The 19,302-nt window shown below is 40.0% G+C and overlaps 1 protein-coding gene across 9 annotated transcripts in view; it reads left to right on the forward strand.

Moving 5' to 3' along the window:
• Positions 1 to 19,302, forward strand: part of BTBD9 (BTB domain containing 9) — a 410,681-nt gene that overhangs the window by 255,886 nt on the left and 135,493 nt on the right. For all 9 annotated transcript variants that reach the window (XR_012034324.1, XR_012034323.1, XR_012034326.1 and 6 more), the window contains one exon: positions 10,708 to 10,817. Coding sequence is in view for 6 of the 9 variants with exons in the window: in XM_072833183.1 (XP_072689284.1) it covers positions 10,708 to 10,817 (110 nt within the window). In the remaining 3 variants the exon portion in view is untranslated. The remainder of the gene's footprint in view (positions 1 to 10,707; positions 10,818 to 19,302) is intronic.

The raw sequence follows: 19,302 nt of genomic DNA on the forward strand, positions 1-19,302 counted from the left end.
CTCTCTCTCTCTGTGTCTCATGAATAAATAAATAAATAAAATAAAATTTAAAAAACCCAAAACATGGTAATTATAGATGTGATGTAAATCCTAAAGTAATCCACTAAAACAGGTAAAAAACAGTTGTCTCCAGAGAGAGGAGGAAATGATAAACTTATAGGCTATTTGACTTTTTAACTACGTATGTTTAAAACTTTATTTTAGGGGTGCGTGGCTGGCTCAGTTGGTGGAGCATGTGACTCTTGATCTTGGAGTTGTGACTTTGGGCCCCATGTTAGATGTGGAGATTACCTAAAAATATAATCCTAAAAAAAACCCAAAACTTTATTTTAAAAATATAAAAGAAGAAAAAGGAATAGTTAAGTCAATTTTGTTTTTTTGTTTGTTTTGATTTGGTTTTAATGAGGAGTCCAAGCATCATAGCAATAATAGTGGCTCTTGGTAATATAGTAGAATCTTCTTGTTTATTAAAAAATTATCTTTTACCAAATATGTATTTTACTTTATGTGCATTCCTCTCCTAGGTTTTTCTTTCCTTGAACTTCTGAAACAAGTGTAAGGATTGACATTTTCTTTCTGATCACTGGCTTAGCACTAATGCTATACCAGTAAAGTCTAAGTCATGAATGGTTGAACTCTCAAGAAGCTTTGGGGAGGGGGGAAACATCCTTGCCAAACTACTCCACCTCCCAGCCTGTTTGCTAATCCAGCAGAAATATGGATTGGGGACAGGCTTCAAAAACTGAACCTCAATAGTACATAAGACTCTTAACAGAAAAGGTGTATGGGGAAATGTCTTAAAATGGCTGGGCAGGCTGTTAGGTTTGGACCTGGCCCATGTCTTCTCAGCCTGTGTGCTATAAGCTACATATTTTGTAGACCACCAGATACTGCCAGGTGGAGCCTCTTGCTTTTTTCTCTGTTGCTGGTGTTAAAGTTCTACCACACTGACAGATTTTAGCAGCAAAATCTCTTATACCAGTAGTGCTGAAATTAGTAATCCTTCATGCTATTTGGAACCTGGGGTACAGTGTGATCAGTCATGCACTTCCAGCTTTAACAACCCCTGAGATAGCACATTATACATACCCATACTGGCATTTGCACCTAGGACAAAAATACTTTCCTCTTTCTCTCTTCTGTTATCATTTGCATATTTTGTGGTGTTGGTGGTGAGCATTCTTCTCAAGCTTTTGGTAATATTATTTTATTTACTTTGATTACTCTGCATCTGGTTGGTAGATTTGTACATAGTTGCACTAATGCTCAAATGAACAAGGAATTCTCTGGATTTGTCTTTCCTTCTTTTTTTCCCCCCCTCCATTCTGTATTCTCTAGGTAAAGGCCCAGAATTTCTTAAAGGGCAAAGGAGGGTCCCAGAAATTTTCTGTGAGCATTGAAGCACTTGGGAATAGTAGGTGGTAAGTGTGGGACTTCTATGTTTTGGGTTTGTTTTCCTTACATACATTTCACCTAGTTCTCTGAGGAGCTATTAATGCCTGTAACACAGGTTTCTTTGCATAGCCTATAAAGAATTCAGAGGCTTTGAGGGACCTATGTTCTGTCGAGCTTTGAAATCTCCAGCCTGATTGTATAAGTGTGTACAGTATGGGTTTTCCATTAAAGGAAATAATGCATGCAAAGGGTAGCACATGGGATGTGTTCAGAAGTTGGTGGCTTTTATTTTAATTCCAGTGCTAGTTTCTCAAGGGTCTGGAGTGAAGATCTGTGATTTCCTTACCCCTGTAGTCTCTTTGTTATTCTCTGAGTTTTCACTTCTGTTATTCTGAATGTCTTGAACAGTTCCTGTCTCATTTCTCACTATGTCAAATATTTACATTCTTAGAAGGCTTCTTAGATTCTTTTCTGGGGAGAGGCAAATTCTTTCTCCTTCCATTTACCTATCTTCCTTCTATACTTAATCTTTTACTCTAAAAGGACAAGAGAAGGGGCAGCTCCTCCAGCTCTTAAAATTTCAAGTTATAATAAATGGCATGCATCTACCATAGTCTTAGGGTTTTTTTTTCTTTTTTTTTTTTTTTAAAAAAAAGAACCTTTCCTTACTCACCATGATCCTAAAAGAGGCTTGCTACAGGTCATAGTCACCAAATGAGTTCTTACAGATTCATAGGGAAACTTAACAAATTTAATTTTCTTCTGTTTTTTCTCTAGTGCACAATTCCATTAGACTCATTTGTCTACATTCGTGGGAATGCACAACCTATTGGGTAAACTGAAAAAGATAATGCAGCCATTTAAAAGATAAAAGTAGGGATCCCTGGGTGGCGCAGTGGTTTGGTGCCTGCCTTTGGCCCAGGGCACGATCCTGGAGACCCGGGATCGAATCCCACGTCGGGCTCCCAGTGCATGGAGCCTGCTTCTCCCTCTGCCTGTGTCTCTGCCTCTCTCTCTCTGTGACTATCATAAATAAATAAAAATTAAAAAAAAATAAATAAAATAAAAATAAAAAAAAATAAAAGATAAAAGTAGTGAAATCCTCTCCCCTGCCCCCAGCATCTTGGGCTAGGAGAAAAGTTAATGAAAAAATGCAAATGTTGAACTTTTGGTAATTTACTTCTATTTCTCAAAATATACTTTGTGTTGGATTCAATGTTTTATTTAGTAATAAAATTGGTTAACAGTATTCCCATATGGGGATTTGTTCACATTAGCACATAACAGAGACAGAGAAAGGGATTGGTTTATTCATATTCATGCTCTTCCCCTCTCCACCTTCCCCCACTCCTCCCTTTATCTTTCTTCTCTTTCTTCCCTCCCTCCTTCTGTCACTCCCTCTCTCCCTTATTCATTTTTTATTTTATATCCTCCACTTCCCATTTTGTCTCTTTATAATCCCTTGAAAATTACAATCTGAGAAAAAAACAAAGATCAAAAAGAAAACTACCACCTCACACCAGTGAGAATGGGGAAAATTAACAAGGCAGGAAACCACAAGTGTTGGAGAGGATGTGGAGAAAAGGGAACCCTCTTACACTGTTGGTGGGAATGTGAAATGGTGCAGCCACTCTGGAAAACTGTGTGGAGGTTCCTCAAAGAGTTCAAAACAGACCTGCCCTACGACCCAGCAATTGCACTGTTGGGAATTTACCCCAAAGATACAGATGCAATGAAACGCCGGGACACCTGCACCCCAATGTTTATAGCAGCAATGTCCACAATAGCCAAACTGTGGAAGGAGCCTCGGTGTCCATCGAAAGATGAATAGATAAAGAAGATGTGGTCTATGTATACAATGGAATATTACTCAGCCATTAGAAATGACAAATACCCACCATTTGCTTCAACGTGGATGGAACTGGAGGGTATTATGCTGAGTGAAATAAGTCAATCAGAGAAGGACAAACATTATATGTTCTCATTTATTTGGGGAATATAAATAATAGTGAAAGGGAATAGAAGGGAAGGGAGAGGAAATGGGTAGGAAATATCAGAAAGGGAGACAGAACATAAAGACTCCTAACTCGGGGCAGCCCGGTGGCTCAGTGGTTTAGCGCCGCCTTCAGTCCAGGGCCTGATCCTGGAGTCCTGGGATCAAGTCCCACGTCGGGCTCCCTGCATGGAGCCTGCTTCTCCCTCTGTGTCTCTGCCTCTCTCTCTCTCTCTCTCTCTCTGTGTCTCTCATAAATAAATAAAATCTTTAAAAAAAAAAAAAAAGACTCCTAACTCTGGGAAACAAACTAGGGGTGGTGGAAGGGGAGGAGGGTGGGGGGTGGGGGTGAATGGGTGATGGGCACCAAGGGGGGCACTTGACGGGATGAGCACTGGGTGTTATTCTGTATGTTGGCAAATTGAACAATAAAAAATAAATTTATTATTAAAAAAAAACTAAACCATGAAATAAATAAGACATTTCTTCCCATGAAATTCAAGTCAGTTCCTCTTTCGAGATCCTAAAAAGCATACTTAATTAGATTTTTGTCTATATCCTGCTAAATATCTATAATAGGTGAGCTGTGTCTACACCTCACGCTCATTTATACTGTATCCATGTTCTCAGACTGAGTGGTGTTCCCATTTAACTCTTTTATTCCTGTGGGGAGAGGTTTTGTCTAACCTTTCAGTTTAGAGTTTGTTTGTAAAATTCAGTGTTAAATAGATCACCTACTAATCAGAGAATAATTATTTGATATTATTTGATTTTTTTGTTGACTGTCCCCTGACCCTGAAATATAAATTCCATGGGAAAGAGATTTGATGTGTATTGTTCAACCCCGTATCCCAGCGCCCAGCAACAGTAGCTAGAACATAGTAAATACTAAGTTAATATTTGTGTGTGTGTGGGTGCCTGCATGTGCGCATGTGTGCGTGTGTGCACATGCATGTGTCTGTGCATGAGAGAAAGAGGGATTAAGGATTATTTTTCTTTTAGCCATATTTATTTTGGTCTTTGAAGCAAAAATAGTTCACAGGGAGGACTTTTAAAATTCATATTGCAAAATTCGGTGTTTTAAGATTAGGCTAACCTCTTCACCATGTGTGAATAGATAAGAAGTTCTTGTATTTTCCTCTTCACTACTGCTACTGTGTTTTAGTCTTGCCTTCTAACTGCACGATAACCTTCTTTAGATGAACGTGTGTGTCTTATCTTTTGAGTACATTCCTCACAGTGCTTATTAGCACAATTTTTTGCACCTAGTAGGTGTTTATTAAATCTTGATTAATAGCAGATTTACCCAGTATACCTGCAAGGGATATTGATTTATAAATGTGCAATCAGGAAATTAAACATTATGGATTTTATCATTTTCATATGGTTTATGTAAATATTATAATTAAGTTATTTTTGTGATATTAATTCCAAATATAATTCCATAAGCTGAAGGCATATAATTAGGGCAGGATAGTTTCTACATATTTCAGGGTAGGAAAAAGGCCTACTTTTCAAAATTCACATTTCCTCCAAATAAAAAACAACACTTAAATATTTATCTCTAATATGACGATCTGTCTTGGTAGCAATGGGTTATGACATGTTAGTAATTATTTACCCATCTCATCCCCCCTGCATACTTGATTTGATATAGCATCAATTTTCTCTGAAAACTAAGATGACTTGTTTCACTTGCCCTTCAGGTTGAATAGTGGAGGTGCTAGAACATGATTGCTCCCTCTGCAGGGCCTAACAGACAGCATCAGGGCTGTTCTCTGAGACAGCAGCTTCTGCTTGGGCTAACTCTGGATACAGACTGTTTAACCTTTCAATAATTCTTCCTCTCCCAAATAAGCAAATGCTGCTGAGGCCCTTTGCTAAAGCAGTAGAGGAGAATCTATAGCTCCACAGATCAGCCAGAGGGAAGATTTTCTAAGAGTAACAAATCTTTTCTGTTGCAACCTGCTTTTTCTAGAAGCTTTTTGTCATTCTGGCAGTAAACTGTTTTCCACTTGCTGCCTTAGCAACAAGACCTGAAGTCATTTCCCCCTCCAATCTGCGGTTTGATTATAAGAGCACTAACACTGTACATAGCACTGGAAGAAAATACCATCCTGGCAAGACCTGCAGACATTACCTGCTTCTTGGGTCAGAGAATTATTTATGTACATTCTTAGCATCACCTTGAAAGGAAGAGTCAAATGGGAAATCTTGGAAGTGAATCCAGACCCCTACATGGTCACAAGTCCCTAGCAAATGCTGAAGCTAAGGTTCTTGCTAGAGGACCACATCTGGCCACAACAGAGTTCTCTGCCGACCTCATAGGAAGAGCCAAAATGTCAAGGAGCCCTTCTTGTGCACAGTCTCAGGCTAAATCTAGTTTCCTCCAGAGTCTTTGTTTAACCCAAGAATATGAAATTCACTTTGAGAATAAAACTTTGTTTACCAAAGAGTAGAATTCTCTGGATTTTGGCTTCAGTTGATCTCTCGAGAGCTCATTTAAATATTTCTTACCAAGTTAAATTTTATCTTACAGTAGAACCTGCTCAGTATAGACATTGATTGATCCTGTAACTAGAGGGAAAGGCTAAGTGTTAACACTGTAACCTCAGGTAGGCTTGTGGTCCACCAGAACTAAAAACTAGAGAATACAAAAGGATTTAAAGTGGGAATGTACTGGTTGCTATTCTCTATACTTTCTACTTTTCTGTACTTGCCTTAATATGTTAAAAAAAAATATTTCATATGTGACTTTGATATGTGACAATCAAATCTGGTTGCATCCTGACAAGAAATGACAGAAAGATAGGTTAAGGCAAGGAATCTGTACCTTCCCAGAACAGGGGGAGAATGCGATGGAATCTTCAAAGCAGAATTCCTCTAGGTCATAGTATTATGACATCTGTCTGCTAGGAAATGCTAATGTATTTTTCCTAATGAATTAAAACTCCAAATTAAAAAAAAAAAAGAATTAAAACTCCAAACTTCTAGGGTTTGCACAAAAAAGAAACTTCTGTGGGTATGGGTAGCTAGACCAAATATGGGCAAAAGATTCTTTCCTTACTTCTTCATGTATAGCTGAGTCAGGCCAAGAACATTTTAAATAGACTTTTCTAAAAACTAAAAGCTTAAATAAGGAAATCCCATAGAGCCAGGTAATCTGCAGCCAGAATGTAGCCGACCTCTGTGGCCATCACACCTGTGCTGTGGTACCTGAAGAGGAAGGACAAGACTCTGTGTTCTCAAAGTCTGCCCCTGGGTGGGCCTGCCTCCTCCTGAATGCACCATTTTAACATCTACAGTTAGGAATAGTCTTCCAGACAACCAGGATTCTCGAAGCCCAAACCAAGAAATTTTGCATCCAGTGACCTCCTCCTTGAATTTCTGTTTAATCATATCCTCTTCTGCCAAGCACTGCATTAAACACTTTAAATTCTTATCTCATTTAAATATCTTATAAGGATTGTGTTATTGACCTCATTTTAGAGAGAAGAAAACTGAGGTTCAAAAGGTTTAAGGCTTTTTTTTTTTTTTTTTTTTTTTGTCCACAGTGACAGAACTAATTAAGTGACAGGGCTGGGTGACAGACCTGGTTCTGTTAGACTCGAAAGCACACTCTTCAAAACTCTGTAGTGCCTTTCAATTTTAGAATGCTCTCCTTGGAGGTTTTAGATTTCATTTCATTAAAGAAGACAGAATCTCCTTTCACCCACAATATTATAGCTCCTGGAAACTTCTGCCTTGAAACATCCTGTTGTGAACCGTGTAAGAGATCCAGTCTCCGTGAGTGACAAGAAGACAACCAACACAGGGAAGGGACGAGAATATTAGAAACAGACGGTTACATGAGGGCTCATGTGGACAGCATTCATCCTCCTCAGAAATGGCCAATCTGTTGCATAGCTACCTTCTTCGGCACTGTTTAAGTTTTAATTATCTTCCAACTGTCTGAGCTGCTGTTGAGGATCAGAGAGAACAAAGGATGGCTGCTGTATTTTTCAGCAGTGTTCCTCTTTGCGCACTGATGAAGTCACTAGCTGCCACTGCCCTTATTATCAGGTTAAATCAGACTCTGACTGTGCTTTGGAGAGATGATGCTGAAAGGAGAAAAAAAATATTCATCTTAAGCTCTACCTCTTACTCACGGTCTTTGGTGGCAAAGAAAATGTGAGATCTACTCCTGTTTAGGTATTACAACCCAGAAGCGAGTTTTGCTTTGTTTTGCAAAAAAGAGGGGGGGGGGACCCTCTCCCATCCCCATCCCTTGGATTTTCAATAGCTCGGGCAACAGAAACTTCTCTTCAGCCTCAAGGATGCTCCATTGTGAGTGCCATGAAGGAACCCTGCTCATCGTCCATGATGAGTCCATGCCAGCCCCTCTCCCTCTAGGCACCGTTCATGGGTCCGAGCCTCTTGAGTTCTCAGCGTAGAGCTCCAGGTTCCCTTACTGGTCACGAAATTGGGGGATTTATGGAAGCCTATTTTCTTCTTCTAGTGCAGATCTTTGGTGAAGAAGAGTCCTGTGCTAAACCACTCCTTGCTGGGAAAGAGGAGCATGGTGTCTTTCTTGTGACTTTGTTACCATTTTTTTTTAAATGCATATTTGAATAAAGACTTCATGCCATTTTTGTAAATTATGCTATAATTTTGTGGAGACTTAGAAAGTATTGTAGACCCAGAATAATTAAACTTGTTAGGAGCATTACGTGTAACAGGCTAATCAAGAAGTGTGATGTACAGTGGTGAATTGCTAATTTGACCTCGGGATTATGCAGCAGAGATAACATTATCTTCATTTATAGAGAACTTTTTATCTGGAAGCAGTCTCAGTGCTTTTCCAACCTTATATATTATCTTGTTTGTTATCACAAGCACTATCATTAAGGCTGTAAAATGTATTCCAGTACAATTTTCTGTTTTTAGTTTCTTATAATTGGGGGATGGCGGAGAGAAAGGTTGCATATTTTCTCCCATTTTTGATATTTGGGCCAGGGTTAAATTTGGGAAATGAGTACTATCTAAAGTTGAAGAACCTGGTTCAACATAATGTTTTAAGAAAGGAAGAAAGGGAGGGAGGTAACATTACAGCATCCCCTTAGGTCATCCTGGACTATTAACCTTAAGAACTGCCAATGGGGACTCCCGCCTGGGTGGCTCAGTGGTTGAGCATCTGCCTTCGGCTCATGGTGTGATCCCGGGGTCGGGATGGAGTTCCACATTGGGCTTCTTGCAGGGAGCCTACTTCTCCCTCTTTGTCTCTGCCTCTCTCTCTCCCTCCCTCTCTCTCCCTCTCTCTCCCTCTCTCTCTCTCTCTCTCTCTCTCTCTCTGTCTCTGTCTCTGTCTCAGCCACTTCCAGGTTCCTCTATCTTGCACAGCATTAGGAGAGCTGCCTCTGCTTTGGTGGAGACTTGACCTAGGGAACAGGAAAATGATCTGATCAAATTCCCCAAACCACATTCCCTCCATTCCCTCCAAGGTTACAGACAGCAGCACTCAGGCTGTCATGACCATGAGCAGTTGAAAATGCTATGCTGGTTGTGTTCCTGTGGGTTTAAGGAAATGTACAAAATTAGATTCAGGCCAATGTGCCAGGCTTTAACACACCCCTTCCCTTCCAGAAAGTCTGTAGAGACTGTCAGCGCCACGAGTAAAGAACAGCACAACCCCAGTTCCACACAGGCCATTTAGAACTTATTTTACATGAACCCCACCTACCCACCCAAACCCAGTAGCATCAGTACCTTGTCTCTGCCAATGAGGGCTCGAGAGAATAGATCAAGGCCAACCTCCTGCTTAACCAGAGGGCTCTGATGAGTGCAGTGGTGGCCCTGACTCTCCATACAGGAAGAATGGTGTCTCCCTGCAGTGGGCATGGACGCACTGAGCAGCCAGCCCAGGAGGTAGCATTTATATTGGTTATGAAGATGAGTGACCAGCTCATGCCAAGGAGCAGATGGCTAAATGAGGTGCACCCGGAATGCTGTGAGATTCATGCTTGATGGAACAGGAGGGAAAATAGCTCATGATATAAAAACCCCAAATATAGTCTCCTTAATGTGACTTTTTTTTAAAAAATTGGCATTTACATTACACAGTTAACTTGGAGTGATGAGAAATGTAAGGGAATTACCAAATTAGTGAACGGCAATTAGCTCAGAAGTAAAATTATATCATTGAAGTCGAAGGTTGTTTTACACAGCAGAGGAAGGATATTACTAAAACCTTGCCCAGTCTGTCATCTCCTAATTGAAATGTGTTCATTTAATATACCCCATCCTTCAGAGCACATAGCTCATAATTTGGGAGAGTGTTATCACTTAATCTAGTTATTTTTTTTCCTGGTTCTTCCTTTGAATCCCAGTAAGACAGTGTGTGGCACATTCCCCAGCGATTTGTGTGACACTCAGAAGAATGAGTTTGTCTGTTCATTAACCTGTGAACTGTCAGGTCTCTTTGGAGAGTGAAAGGAACAAGTCACTCCAAGGTTAATGCTTGTTTGTAGGAGGTGAAGCCTCCAGGGAGATACAGAGGGTGAATAGGTCGGGATGCTCAAGGCCTGCCCTGTGAAACTCTGCACTGTGTGTAGATGCCAGATCTGTGTGGCCAGGAGGGAGGCTGCAGAGTAGACTGTATCACCTCTGCAGATCACTTCCTCTGGTCAGGAGAACGCTTCCCAGCAGCCTAGTGGAGTGGGGGTGGGGTGGGGTAGGGTAGGGGGAGAGGTTGGAGCCGGAGTGGGGAGCTGGCATCAGTATATGGGGTTAACTTTGTACAAGGATGTAGGAGCAGTGTTGAAATACAAAAAACTGTGAGTGGTTTTTAGTAGTTTCTGTGGATTTTTCTGTTAAACAAGAAGGCAATATTGATTTCATGCATTTGTCTCCAATGGATGAAATCTTTCCTTGAATTGGAAAACATTTGATTTGGCGAGTGTTTGTGCACCTGTGCACAGGCAGATTCCTAACCACAAAATGAGGATAGGAGGCATTATTCTCCAGCGTAAATGTCTCACAGACATAGAATTATACTGACATTCAGGGGCTGAGCTTGATCAGTACCTGGTTTGATTTTCTAGGTGAATCAGATCTAAGTTCTGCTTCATTCTCCGGAAAATGGTATCTCCCCAATTTTGCTGTAATTCTTCCAGGCTCAATTGGAGCTAACCCTCAGGAGCAGATAGAGGGTCTGAAGTCAGGTTGATCTCCCTTAGTCCATGCCGTGGTACTCTGCATGTTTGCAGTATCTTATTCTATTGTCTTTGGATTGGTTGTGATGAAAGCTCATTTTCTTCAACAAATGTTCTCTTTACCCCCAGGTATATTCGAATAGTTGGGACCCACAACACAGTGAACAAGATTTTTCACATTGTGGCTTTTGAATGTATGTTTACAAACAAAACCTTCACTCTCGAGAAAGGGCTAATAGGTAAGTATTGCAATTACATTTTTTAAAATATATGCCTATATATTTGATCTTCAGATACTATACTATCTCATTAATTCATCTTAACCCACCTCTTAATCAGCTTTGACTACAACCTGGTTGCTTTGAATGCTTTATGGCTGAGTGACATAGGGGAAGTCTTATATTTTTAGAAGTAGTCAAAATAATAATTCTGATAAAAAAGGATATAAATATTGCACTAGGAGTTAAGAATTGAAAACGTTCAAGTGATGCATTCAGATTTGCTATGTGGAAATGCTTACAGTAGTCTGGCAAAGCCATTTACACCAAAGGCTTTTCTAATTTAATGGTAGGTAAGATCAGGGAAGTCTGTAGAATATTGATCCAACGCTCATGCTTTCCAAGGCTATGGAGGTATTTTGGCCTTTGGATATGAATGGTATGCTCGCCATTAGAGTGTCACTTTTCCGTGGACACATCAGTCCATATTTGCACTGTTTAGCCAAGTTCACCTCAAGAAAATGCCTGCCTGTAATTTAAATAAGACTAGAGTAACTGAACTGTCATTGTGAAATTCAGGTTATCCTGTGGGAAATACTGTCCGACTGATGTTTCAGAAGAGTATTTTTAATTTTGGTTTAGTTGCTATTTGGTTGTTCTCTGGTGTGTTGTGTTTTTGTTTTAGGTCATATTTAGTCTGGCATTATGTACAGTCCATCCCAGGTCTTGACATTTTAGATACTGGGAGTGACTTTTCCTACCCCACAAAGATCCTAATTTGACTGACTAGATCCTTGAATCTGTCTTTATTGCAGCTTCTTGGAAAAGGGACTCTGTATGTTCAGGTACCCCTACTGTGTACCATCTAAAAGAGAATTCTTTGCCTTTATGATGGGATCCATATCTCCTCTCCTTCCGAGGTCCCCTCCATGCTGGGACACATAACATACTGACACATGTTCTGAAAACACAGTGACGACTAGAATGGAAAAGATGAGTGTAACTTACAAATTGTTCACTAATTCTTGGAATGGTCATAAGACTAAATTTCCTTAATACCTGCTGTATCCTAAATGTAATCCTGTACTTCGGGAAATTTGGAAGAATAATGTTAGCCAAGTAGCAGGAGTAGACATTATTCTAATGTACAGAGAAATTTTAGAGCTCAGCTAAAATAAATAAGTTGGTTTTACCTTTGTTACAGAAGTAACTTTTACTATTAAATATGAGTGTTACTCTCTGTCATGACTTATAAGTAATTTGCAAGTTAACACTGCCCAGGCATTACCTGAGATTATCAAGGCTTTTAATTCTGTGGGCTGTATGGAACTGTGGTGATAGATGACTGCAGGGAGGATACATCTTTGCACCAGCTACCTGTGTTTTCTTATAGACTGTAGGCCTCACTGTGTATGTGATTGTGTAGTTAGAGGTGTCCTTACTGAGAAGGATCTTAGAAAGCCAGCCACGTCCATAGTCACAGCATTGGTACCATTTGACTACTCATTCCAGCCCAGTGTACTGTGTTCTTTTTTTTTTTTTTTTTGGTACTGCGTTCTTGAACATGCTACATGGCAGGCACCATCTACTTAAATCAGCCTCCTGTTCTTATTGGGGGGAAGAACAGGTGGATACCGTAATTATCCAAGAAACAGGTCTGTTTGGCATGAGAGGCCATTACGGGATGAAAGTCAGGATCAGTTGTAGTGAGGGATGCTGTTGTGGGTCTGCATTTTTCTGTCCAAAATGAACTTGTCAGCATCATCGGAAGCCATAATGGTCTCAGGCATTGTCAGAGGACGAAAGAAGACTGCAGAGATGCAGGAATTGTGTTTGGTTTCTGGTCAAACACTTTTCTTCTAGCCCTTTCCTATGATGCTCACAAGTTTGACTGCAAAGAGCACTGCAATCATCTGCCTGTCATCGTCCCTCAACTGAATGGGAGCAGTGGGGCAGGTTGGCAAGTATAGATGTGCACTTGTTGGTAGATGGCCTGTGGTGGGATCCCTTCTGGCCCTCCTCGTACCATCTTCACAGCTCAGAGCTGTCCCCACGCCAGGCAGACAGGGAGGTGGTGTGAGTCGTGAAGAGCATGGGGGATTTCACTATCCTTTGTCTGACATGGCAGCTCTGCTTAGTTTAAAGGGGCATTTGAAATAGCAATGACCAGTTTTCTATATTGATGATCTCAGATGCATTTTGGCTGCACACAGGCCTCAGCCGGTCACCCTACGGGGACCACCGAGAAGGGAGTGGTCCTCTAATTGGAGCACAGTGTACTTCAGAATCACCTAAAGCCACTTACAAATAATAGCACTTACTCCTTCCAGTGTCTTGTGAGATATACACTCCTTCCTTGAGAACCCCTGCTATCCACTCTAACTTTTCATGGGGGAAAAAAAAAGTAAAATGCTGCAATTATGAATAACTAGTAGGGTATATCAACCCTACTTTTATGTTTTAAGATTCAGAACTTCCCTCTTCCACAGCTCCTGCTCTTTGTCTCATAGTTCAGGCTACTCTCATTAGAGCAGTACTCTCCTTATAGGGCTCAAAATTACTTTAAAAATAGGCGTTTTTTTTTTTTTTTAATGAGATTTTAATGTTATTACTTAGAACATAAAATGATGCCAGGGAAAAATAAGCTTTGTAAGATTTTAGTCTTGTTTCCCACCAAAGGGTTTCTTTCCCATTTTTGTTGGTAGCATGTCATTCTTCATGCATCTTCACTTGTACAGGTTCATGAGGAAGCCTTGGAACCCTGTGAGTTCATATATCCATAGGAATGGGCCCCACCGTGACGACACTGACCAGATCTAGGTGTCAGCCTCTACCCACAGTGCTTCTCCCACTTCATCTGCTACTGCCACCACAGCCCCTTCCCATTTGGTGGCTGCTTCTAGATCATGTTGGGCTGTATTCTCACCTGGGAGAGCCAGCCAGTAATGACTGTCTCCTCTTTGTTAGGAGACGTTTATAGGAATCGCTAATGTGCCTTACCAGTAAGGCATGGAAGGAGAAATTAGAATAGATATGACCACTATTTTATAAACATTCAGTCTCCCACAGGACACGTTTGCTTTGCCTTGGCACTCCACCTTGTGATATACATATGACATTTGCCAAGGCCTTTCAGATTTTCAGAATAATTGCCAAGCTTCCTTTCATTAAACCTTGTATTTAAATTCACCTCTTTGAATACCCTATTACTTATTCAGGAAGAAGGAATAGTACCCACCACCCAGCTTAAAGAACTGTTAACTCACAGACAACCTAAGTTTTATATATATGTTACCCACTTCCTCTCTGTCAGATTATTTTGACACCAATCCCATATGATAATTTTATTATCTTATCCGTAAATATTTCAGTATGTATCTCTAAAAGTAAGACTCTCTTTTCAGCCATAATGACAATATCGTTATAATACCCCAAAATTGAACCACTTTCAATTTATGGGACTAAACAAAATGGATGTATTTTAATCATTTGCAGTCATTATTATTGACATTCAAATTGTCCCCATCTTTAGCCTCTTCATACTGGCTCTTGAGTCCTTCTGACATGATCTGCATAGACCTTAGCAATTTTTTGATCTCTGATATGACATGACATCCCAGGTTCATTTTGTACATTTCCTGCACCAATCTGTGATCAGCCATTTCTTCAAGAAACCCTGGTTCCTTCCAGTGGGAAATGACATTCAGAAACCTCAGTGGAAGCACTTGCTACTAGGTTGGTTACTATTTCTAAGCCTCTCTGACAGATGAAACTAGGAAATACATGCACATTTGTTTATCATACATTTAACAGGTAAAATATATCATGAGTGCATGCTGACACTTCTAAGTAAAATTCATATAGAGTTTTTGTTTAGCCTTTGATCTTGTAGCTCCTTTTTCCTGTTCTAAAAATTTTAGTGACCAGTGATACAGCACAATAATTCATTTGCCTTGTCCCTAGTACATGCAAAATAGTCTCAGAATTGCAGTATCAGTGCTACCATATGGTTACTGAAAATAATTTAAGACTTTTGCAGTTATTTTGAGGGCCCTTAGGATATATCCCACTAGAGACATATATTAAAATTACTGTGTTATAAAGTCATCTAAAATAATTCTTTGTGTGGTCATGCCACTGTGTCAGTATACAGGTGGATTCATTTACTCCATTTTGCATTCAGTGTTTGGTGATTACCTTTAAAGATTTTTTTGTTTTGTTTTGCAACTACGTAAAATACAGACATGGCTCCAAAATTACATCTACAAAAGAGCTGTATTTAGAGAAATCCAGCTTCTATTCCTGTCCCATCTACTCCTATAGGTGATTTCTTTTCCCCTTTAGTTTTTTGGGATATCCTTCTATTTTAAATAATGGAAAAATAAGTAAATTTATATTATATTTAGTACCCTCCTCAACATTCTTGAATGATTGGTAGCATACTACATGCTATACATTCTTTCTTCACTTCTTATACCTTCTTGTACTTAACACTCCTCCTAGAACCAGCTATCTGGAAGGATATTATGCATTCCTTTTTCTAGCTGCATGGTACTCATTAGAATAGGTGTATGGTAGTGTATTTATTCAACTACATATCTATTGATGAACCATTTGGGTTGCTTTTAGTTTTCTGCTCCTACAAATTGTGCTATTGCCTTGTGCATAAGTCTTTTCCTATTTTTCCTCCTATATCTTTGGGATAGATTCCTAGAAACGGGATTACATGGTCAGAAGGTAAATGCATGTGTAATTTTGCTAGATGTTGCCAAATTCACCTCCATAGGGATTATACCATTTTGAAATTCTCATTGGCAATATAGAATAATGAGTTTCCCACAGCCTTGCCAATGGAACATATAGCCAGACTTTTGGATTTTTGCCAGTTCGATAGGTGAGAAATAGTATCTCAGTGCGGTTTTAACTGCATTTCTTTTATGAGAGAAATTGAGCATCTTTTCATATGTTTAAGGGCCATTTGCATTTTTTTCTTTTTTAAATAGCTCTTCTCTTCTTATGAGTCTTGTAGATGAATAGAGAAGATGCTTTTAGTAAGACTTGGGGAAACAGTGAACACTTTACACTGATATTAGAGTGTGATGAGTGTGGTATTTAGCATTACATGAGTCAGGTTTCCCTTCTTAAGGTCTCCTAAGTTCTTCTGGAAAACATAAGTTCTCCTAAGTCCTTCTCCATCCTTATCCTTGACTCTGCTGCAGCTTAAGAGATAGTAAGCTAGAGCCCCACGCTCTAGGCTCAAAATTCAAGGCTCTTTAACCCTTTTAAAGAATGAGAAGCTTCCATTAGCACCTTTATGCCTTTAAGGGTTACCTCTGTGTCTACCAGGATGGATCCACAAACACCAGTGGCTTTCTGGGTCAAGTTTCTTATTAATAATTGATGTAGGACAACCAAAATAGGCAGCACACACATTGGAATTCTGTTGCTGAAGCTCTGGGGACACACTGCTGCTGCCACCCTGGAACTATACGCTGACAGAAACATTGGAGCCCCTGTTCATATGCCACCAGAACCAGATAGAAAAGAAATGTTTCCTTTCTTCCTCCCACCAGTGTCTCACAAGTTTCTGCTACTGGCAGAACTTCACCAAAAACCAAGCTGGCAAGCTTGGGAGATGTGGTTTGGGAGCTTTAGCCTCTGAGATACAATGTAGAACAAAGAAGGGAACACACAGATAGAAAGTACCAAAGGGGCTCCAGACATCAGGAGACTTACCCTCTGACTCATGGTAGCTAGAGAAGCACATTGGCCAACATGTGGAGTGGAGAACAGTGGACAAAGACACAAGCAGAGCACAAGAAGGTGAAATATTTAGTCAGGCTGTGAAGGGATGAACATATTTCTTGCCTCATAAGATAAGGCTTTGTGAAGAATGGTATTTTGAGCTGGGCTTTGAAGAATTCACTAAACTCTACAGAGCATTACAAAAGGCTGATTTACATAGCAATAAGAATGTCCCCTCCAAAGGGCTGGAAGCAAGAAGTAGAAATTGGTGGTCTGTCCTTGCTACTGTCATCTAAAAGTATTTTGAAATTATAGCAGTATGTTTAGAATTCCATAAAGTTCCCAGGGAAATAAACAGAAATCTGTGCTGTGAAGGGCTTTTGGCATCCACTGAACTAAGGATACACTTCTGTGCTTTGCAACTGTGTTTAAAAAATAAGTGTCCTCTGGAGCAAAAACAGAGATGTGAGAGTGGGGGTGGGGGCTCACCACAGGCTGAAGGTGTTAGAATGTGGCAGAGAAATCAATCTGCTTGAGTGGCAGAGGGGTCCTAAAGACCTTAATGCACATGGTTTCCTGAAATGACACTACTGAGTCTGGACTAGTCTAGACCAAGAGGTGATGCTTCTCCCAGCCTATTTCTCTAACCAGATATTAAGGCTGGTTCTAATCGCCACTGAAGCTTAACTTCTTTATCTACTGTAAATTACTTGGCATTAAGCAGACATTTATTAAGAGGCTGCCAAGTGTATCTTAGGCACTGGGGATTGAAAGATACAGAAGTGTAGTTTCTGCCTTGGAGGATTGTATGAGCTAATGGAGGAGAAAGATACTTAAATAGAAGGTGACAACACAGTACAATAGGTCCTCTGTTGGGAGATCACAGCAGATGCTATAGAAACACCAGAAGGGCGGGGCACCTAATCTGAGTTCAGGATAGTGTCAGGAAAGACCCCCAGTGAAGGCAATGAATGGGCCAGTCCTTGAGCAAAGACAGAAGGTGGTGGAGGGTCAGAGGAGAATCATAGAACATGGTCAGAGTGTGCAAAGGCCTGTTTATCTCTGACCTCCTCCAAAGCCAGTGCTTATTCCAGTGGACAAGCTTGCATGGGGCGGAGGGTTGGCAGTGGAGTAAGAGTGAAGTTAGATGTGCTTTCTCCCCCTTTCCGAGGAGAAAGTTCAGCACTACCTTCTTACAGGATCTTAGAGTTCTACAAGAAATCAGATGAAGTGAACACCCCACAGTGACACATACTAACTAATAGTTTATTTGCCTAATATAGTTTTGTGCCCCCTACTCTCAGGAAGCGTATGTTTGCCAACAGAAGTGAGCTCCAGTTCTTGTGTTGAGGGTAGAGTGAGGGTATGATTAGAAAGCAGTTTTACTCATAATCATGTGTGATTCTCAGTTTAGTATATGGTCCTTCGTGTACATTTATGTTTCATTTTCTTTTGTACCTGTTTTTTTTTTTTTTTTTTCTGATGGTGTTTTGTTTGAGAATAAAAACCTGGGGAAAGCTTTTATTGCTCTAATTTTATAGAATTTGCTCTACCTTATAGGATTGATTTTTGGGGGTTCTACTTATATATCCCCTTCTTATATAACAGTGATACAGTATGAGTGGGGGTGGTCCAGGTAAATGGAATGTGTGCAACAACTTGTTTCTAAATGGGACATCATGGAGCACATATCCAATATTATGCAACCAATGCAACCATATCACTCATAAACCACAGTTCAGCCTCAGACTGGCATTATGAATAGCCACGTTGTAAATAGGCAAGACATTTCTGTGGCATTGACTATGAAGGATGTTCCAGTGGTAAAGAAGATATAAAATCTAATTTTGTTAGTCTAGTCTCCAATTTAGTACCCCAAGCCTCCTCCCCAAAACCTGATAGGTAATTTTTTAATGTAAGATTTGAAATAGAAAATACAAATATATATTCTTGTTCTCCCCTTTTTATTCAAAATCATAGCACATATTCACATGTATTTTTTTTTCAGTTAGTGTTTCTTAGCAATCTTCCCTTACCAGTACACATAGAGCTTTCTCATTCTTTTTATTTTTACATTTTTTCATTATTCTTTTGAATACAGGTGCTGTAATTTATTTAAACAGCCCCCTTTGATGGACATTAGGTGTTTCCAATCTTTTACTATCAGTAACAATTCTGTAATGACCCATTTTGTACATAGTGAGGTTTAATCAGAGTGATTCCAATAAAGCCTAAAACAAACAAACAAGCAATGCCCATTATAATTCCCAGGGCCAGCTATATAATTTGCAGGGCACATTGCAAAATGAAAACGTGGAACCCCTTGTTCAAATAGACAGAATGCCTTGAAAAGTACTTTTTTTTCCTTTCTCTTTTTATACATTACTCAGTGTTCATCATGTTAAGTGTACTCTTAATCCCCTTTATTTATTTCATTCATTCCTCTAACCTCCTCCCTCCTGGCAACTACCAGTTTGGTCTCCATATAAATCTGTTTTTTTTTTTTTTTGGTCCCCTTTTTCTCTTTGTTCACTTCTTAAATTCCACATATGAGTGAAATCATATGCACAAGCAGGGGGAGCAGCAGAGGGAGAGGGAGAAGCAGGCTCCTTGCTGAGCTGGGAGCCCGGTACAGGGCTGGATCCCAGGACCCTGGGATCGTGACCTGAGCCGAAGGCAGATGCTTAACTGACTGAACCACCCAGGCACCCCTGTGTTTTTGTTTTCTTTGGGTAAATACCCACCAGTGGAATTACTGGAT

This window comes from Canis lupus, chromosome 7 (assembly GCF_048164855.1).
Source record: "Canis lupus baileyi chromosome 7, mCanLup2.hap1, whole genome shotgun sequence".
Lineage (NCBI taxonomy): Eukaryota > Metazoa > Chordata > Mammalia > Carnivora > Canidae > Canis > Canis lupus.